Source organism: Arachis duranensis, chromosome 2 (genome assembly GCF_000817695.3).
Source record: "Arachis duranensis cultivar V14167 chromosome 2, aradu.V14167.gnm2.J7QH, whole genome shotgun sequence".
Lineage (NCBI taxonomy): Eukaryota > Viridiplantae > Streptophyta > Magnoliopsida > Fabales > Fabaceae > Arachis > Arachis duranensis.
Window position 1 is genome coordinate 11,178,212 of NC_029773.3, and position 6,567 is coordinate 11,184,778.

General features: G+C 34.2%; 1 protein-coding gene across 5 annotated transcripts; it reads right to left on the bottom strand.

The window, feature by feature from the left end:
* Positions 1-1,820: 1,820 nt before the first annotated feature.
* On the bottom strand, positions 1,821-6,123 carry LOC107473448 (uncharacterized). 5 transcript variants are annotated; one of them, XR_008005874.1, is made up of 6 exons: positions 5,939-6,123; positions 5,131-5,741; positions 4,783-4,978; positions 4,179-4,310; positions 3,205-3,832; positions 1,821-3,022 (listed from the first exon to the last, which is right to left on the bottom strand). XR_008005874.1 is itself a non-coding variant. In XM_016093005.3 (5 exons), the coding sequence occupies exons 2-5, from the start codon at positions 5,427-5,429 to the stop codon at positions 3,725-3,727; spliced, it is 735 nt and encodes a 244-aa protein (XP_015948491.1). In that variant the 5' UTR covers positions 5,430-5,468; positions 5,939-6,123; the 3' UTR covers positions 1,821-3,724. The 5 variants fall into 5 exon arrangements, 2 of the variants coding, with proteins under 2 accessions (XP_015948491.1, XP_015948489.1); XR_008005876.1 differs by having other exon boundaries at positions 1,821-2,208; positions 2,622-3,832; XR_008005875.1 differs by having other exon boundaries at positions 1,821-2,531; positions 2,622-3,832.
* Positions 6,124-6,567: the final 444 nt, after the last annotated feature.

The following is a 6,567-nucleotide window of genomic DNA, read 5'->3' on the forward strand; positions in this document are numbered from 1 at the left end:
TATTTTTTATTTAAATTTTAATAAAAAATTTTTATAATTTTATGTATTATCCGTGCGGGCACACGGAACATACACTAGTTTATATATAAAAAAGTCTAAATAATTAACATCCTCTCCTGCCAACAATTTAACATATCAACTAATTTATAATAAAATTTTCTTTTTTTTATTTTTTTTACATTAACAAAATACTGATTTAGTGCGGCACTCCTCCTCCACTTTGACTTCCTCCATTGATCATTAATTCTACTGCGTCGTGCACTTCTCCACTGATCATCAATTCTGCAGTGTCGTGCGCCTCTCACTACCATTATTCACTAAAAAATTCAAAGCATAACAAAAAGGAGCATTTAAAACTATTACAAAAAAGAACATAAAAAAATTTAACAAAATAGAACATCTAAAATTTAATAGAAAAAACATTAAAATTATTGTAGAAAAATAACATCTAAAATATAACAAAATTATTGCACTTTTTTTTCGTTGTTTGATTTTTCTTCTTCTTTTTTATTTTTTTTAAAAGTGTAAAATAAAAATAATTATGAGAAAGTGAAACGAGAAAGAGAAGAAGAGATGGAGAAGGAAGAGTTTTGAATTGTGTAGAATTTATCAAAAAATAATATCAAAATTTCTTAACTGTGATATAAAAAAAATTTTAATTGTGTCGAGGAATTTTTTTAACTAATTAGTAGTTATCAGAAACAAAAATAACATTAAAATTTCTTAACCATGCCAATAAAATTTATTAATCAATTAGAAGTTGTTTAGCTTTTTATTCTTTTTTTTCTTCTTCTTTCTTCGTGTGAAATTTCTACGTTACGGTTTATTAAATTATATATAATTTTAAATTTTTTGTATTTATTATCAAAAAGATAAACAAAAAAACAAAATAAAAAATTATAAAATTATGTATAAAATTAAAAACACAAATTTTTAATTGAAAAATACAAAAATTTTGTTTAAAAATATAATAATATTTTCTTTAATATTGTAGGTTTTTTTTTCGCTACTTATTTTTCTTTCTGTTTTTTTTGTTATATATTTTTTTGTTTTTCATCTTGTTCTTTTCTGAGAGGTAGAGAAACAAACCAGGAAAAAAAATTGATGGCAATGATGTAAAAAAAGAAGGAAGAAGAAAAAAAAACCGCATAAGAAGGAGTAGAAGGAAGAAGTTGGGGTGTAATACAAAGAAGTAGAACAAAAAGAATGTCTATTTAAAAAATTAGTTAAACTTATTCCTTAATACACTTTATTCTGGTCAGGTATTATTGTTAAATATATATATGAATTAAAAAGCTTACTATCTTAACTTTTAACATCTCATGAACTATATTGCAATATTAATTATTTACGTAGTTAATATAAAAAATAATTATTATTTTAGTTCCCGTAATATATTACGTAGTTGATAACAATTAACTTCTTACTTTTAAAGTGTAACAAAAATTAAATAAGAGTGAATGCAGAATTAGTGAGGTTGATAATTCACTTAAAAAGTCTTTGCATCAAAATAAAATCATAAAAAAAAAAGATTTGTATTGTGCTGTTTCATTAATTGTTTAATTTACTCTAAAGTCTAAAACCAAGATTACTCTGTTCGGCATAAGAACCCACCGTTTGTATGTACTTCGTAGAATCGTTATTCTTGTATGAGTCGATGAGTGATGTTCTTCTAACTTCTGATGAGGTTTCAATTATAGCTTTCCTCATATATATATATAACATTATTTTCTTTGCTTTATAAATTGTGGGAACTCTACTTCTGCTTGTGTCTATCATGTTTTCCACTTTTCTTTTTGATGCATGACAAAGATTCCATATTATCACTATCTTCAGTTTCTTATTCTGAAATTAAAAAAAAAATAATATTCATATTGTGTTAATCAGGAGCTGCTTTACATTATGCAAAAGTTCTACCAAATCCATTGCTTGTTAACATGGGCCTGTGTGGTTTGTGTATCTAATTCTGGGCCAATGTACTTGGGAAGAATTCGATAGCTCAGGAAGTAACATGTCTGTGAACGGCAACGGCAATCCAAACCATCTCAACCATGTCTCATATAGTCATATGACAAGGTCACCTCCGAGATCTTGCCTAAGGTTGAACATCCACAGATACCCAAGAATGTGGCGTCGTGATGAATTCCGGATAATATGTTACATCATGTTATATCCATCCTAATGAAGTAATTCTTCTCCATCATCCATCTGAATCATATAGCAGAGTAAATCACCAATTTACACTGCAATAACTAATCTAAATGCATTGAGCAAAGTACATGGCCACATGAGAGGTAGCTGCTCATAAAGCATTTTAACTGAATTGTTACGATTCCTGTCACAAGGGTGTCAAAGGCACCTATACTCCAAGCACCAGTGAGTCGGTGCTTTTTATTCTTGTCCCCCTGATAGGTACCAATTTTTTGGCCTCATTTTTGTATGAATGCTTCTTAAGCAGTGATATGTTATTGTTTAAAAGTCATGTACGCTTAAGCTCAACTCCATTAGCCCTTTCTAAGAGATACCAATAACTAGCAGCAAAGATTACAAAATTTTGATCACAAGCCATACAAGTAAAAGATGCAACAAGTTGTAAATCCCAGGCAGGATAATTTGCATACCTATTCCTTTGCCTATTTCAGACAGCACTTGAAGGAACCAGCTGATTCTAGGATTTCCCATGTGGTTTTCAGCTTGTTTTCAAGGCACCATCGTGACAAACTTTGTCTTGGTGACACAAAAATTAGGCTTTTAAAAAAGATGAGGCACACGTTATGCCCTTGAAGTAGAACAGGAGAGGACCCATGTCCTGTTGATTGTGTAAGGGAATTTGCGATGGATGAAGAGTTCTGCAGGATTCTCGACAAGGCTAAAGGAACAGGATCTTTGGTGGTAATAGATTTCTACCCCACCTCTTGTAGAAGCTGCAAATATATAGAGCAAGGTTTTGCCAAATTGTGCAAGAAAAGATTGTCACAGCCATCCTCAAGTATTCATCTCGAGCCCCAAGATATTGTGTTAACTTCATGGGAAGGGATCATTCTCATAAAAAATTGGTTCTACATGACATAAGTTCTTTAAACATAATTTTGTAGACCACAAATAAAATATTTTAGCCATGTGATTGTATTTCACTTAAATGGAACACTTGCTTGCAAGATCTCAGGTGTAGAGTTCAAAGACATGGGTAGAAATAGAACATACCTTCGCCTTTTGTGCAGGGTTCCTCAATTTCTCGTAGACCCTTCAGAGGGTTTTAATAAATATTTTTTTTTCTTGTAAACCCTGTTCATCTCGTTTGTATATATTGGATCGAAACCTTTCACTGCATATAGATTTAAATAATAGTACAGGTCTACAGTGCTTGTGAATGTTATTCAGTTGCTAGTAATACGATAACGTGTATGTGTTGCATTGGAAGAAATATATATGTCCATTTCACATAAACCAAGAAAGGATATGCGATAGCTTTTTTCCACTCTAGGTCACTTTTTTTAGGGGGAAAAAATTCACGTTAAATTCAGGTCATTTTCAAGATTGTACCGGGTGTATTGTAGAATTCATCTACATATTACAAATATCACCTGGTATTAAAAAGAGAAACAATCAATTGAATTCATTCAGCATTGGGTGGCACAATCAAAAACTTTCCCAATTAATGTTGAACCTGTAAATTGACCTTAGCCCTGTTCAAGGCAAGAAACTGATATCCAAACCAATTAAATTATGACCTTTCATAGACCTGCACTTCTGGTCCATATATCAAACGGCAACGCTCAGTAAATGAACCAACCATCCTAGAGGCTACCTCCTTGAAGAACATAGATGCAATCTGACCAACAGAAAAAGAACATTGATTAGTCATCACCCGAAAAATACATAATAATGTTAACATTGATTTTATAATGTTAACATTAATGGGGTTTATTCTGATGGAATGGGCTGCATAGCAGATTGTATGAACACGGATGCAGGCACATAAGAGGGTTAGTCATGTCAAGTTACTGGTACTGATACTCAGCAAATAAACCCTTGACACATACATGAATTAACAGATTAAGTCCTCAAAAGTCAGGGAAAGGAAAACATAAAATTGAGGACAGGACACTGATTCCGAGAAAGCATAATGACAGTAAAAACAAATTGATCAAGACAGATACAGAATGACAGAACCATACCTGTCTATAAAGTGGTGACTGAAACTTAAAATCCACCAGAAAATAAAGATTGCAAGTCCCTGGAACTGGGCCTGGATTGAATTCCCATATGTTTATCAAATGATCAAACAAGGTACTCTGTGAAACAGTTGTCTGAAAATACAAAACATATAGTATAAGGCTATAAGCACAACAAAATAGCAATCAGTAGAAACAAAAAACAAAATTCTATTGCCATAAACAAGTTGATTTCGTGCTGCCCCTTTCAACAAACCAGCTAACCCCAATCCTGCTAGTGGTCACTTGGCTTGACCATTCCTATAGAAGTGGGAACAATTGCCAAAAGCGCAAATAACACATGCATTTTTGCCGCCTCTAGTTTTGAGATGTAACATGATACCCTCTTAACTCTCTTAGCAATTTTCAGATCAGAATGATACAAATGGCCGATGATGTAATACATTATGTAGAGTTGTGTAGCAACGACATATTGGCAAAGCTACTCTATTGCATTGGCATGAACAACATACTGCCAACATTTTTATAGAAGCAGAATCCAACAGATTTTAATGGTAAGGAAAAGAGAAAGTAACCATAATCATCCTGAGTAGAGAAAATGAACTACCTTTATACGCTTTGGTCTCTCCAATTCAACATGAGAGACATAACTTTCAACAAGAAATTTAAATCCAATCTCCAACTCAGCATCAAATGATCCATTTGGATAGTGCCTAAGTATCTCCGACTTTTGACACCAGGGGACAAACCCATGGTAGAAGTCAACAGCTGCAACAACATCAAATAATTGCTCTGGCGAATACCTGATATCAGAAAGCGTATCAGCTCACAAATGCAAAGCGTATTCTCTATCAACCCAAAAGCGTCAAGTTCCAATTAATTACACACTAAAATGATCAAATTGTTTAAATTCAACATAAGGATTAGGGATTGGGGAGGAAGAGGAGTGTGTTACCCCAAAACGCGCTTCTCCTCGTATATTTTGGAGAGAACACCTTCTTCACCATCCCCACATCCAAGAAAGTGCCTCGTTTGGACAGCAGCATTGCTGTTATTCAACGCTCCCGTAAACGGGAAACCTGCAACGCGGCATCCAAGGGACTGAATCTGATTGGTGGCACCGCCAGCGATGGAGGTAAGGCACCGACAGCCGTCGAATTTGTTGCTGCCTCTCCTCCTAATCAATTGAGCTACGCCGCTTCTGCGTGACGCTAAGGAGCAGAGTGCCTTTGCAGTGAACAAAAATGCCGGCATTTTTTTTCTTCAACTCAAAAAGAATTGGAAGATGGAAACCTAAGTTGAGAAATTGGGCGGGTTTTAAAACGAAAGAATGAGAATGGGGGAACAATAGATTAGGATTGGAAATCGAAAGTAAACCCTAGAATATGGGAAACCAAGGGAATGGGAAAAATCTTGGAATGGGAGAAGACACGGAATCGTTTATTCAAAACAGAAAAGCTCGACATCGAATCATTTATTCAAAACAGAAAAAGTTTTTCATGATAATCCTTGAAGAGAACATGAAAAAAAGCATGTCTTCAGATTGGCATTGTTTTCAGTTACAGGCTGCAAAGGCAATAGAACTTAATTAATTATTAATTATTCAATTCAAGGAAATAATTTCAGCTACATTCAGAAGAAGAAAACCAAACCCTCCCTAAATTCATTCTCTCCAATGAACAAAAGTGTAGTACAAAATCTAATTCATAGTATCCGAATATAGATGCAGCAACATTCAGTCATCAAATTAAAAGAAATTAAACCATTCAGAGGAGAGTTGCCCGTATTGGAGAGGAGGCCGCACGCAGAGCTCCGGACGACAGAGACAGACGCAGTGGAGCCACGACGGACGACAGAGACGCAGGAGAGGCACGCCACACGGCGGAGCCAAGGCGGCCGGGCGACACAGACGGAGGAGGCAGAGGAGGCAGAGACCGGCGACGAAGCACACGGCCTGATGGGTGAATGAGGTTGGGGAGGGGGCGCCGAGGGTTCTGGCGTGGGAAATTAGGATTTTTTTTCCACATTAATTTCAATATTTTATTTTGATGAACAAAGAAGGATTTTTTAAATAAATATCTGTTTTGTTTTTTAACAAATAGATGGTGGCGCGATATATAACGAAACCTACTCCTCTTTGTAGGTATCAGTTTTCTAGAAGTGTATCAAAGTGTCTTCGAGTAGATTGAATTTAGAAATAAAGATAAATTAAACTTTATAAATTAAAAATGAAATAAATGAAGTTATCGAAAGGGAAATGCACTAAAAATGAAAAAAAGTTTGCGTTAAAATTAAAAGAAAGTAATAAAATGCCTTCGACGGCATTAAAGGACTTTGACTTGGAAATTAACAATGCAGGAATGTGAATTGGACAATAAAGATAAAGAATATT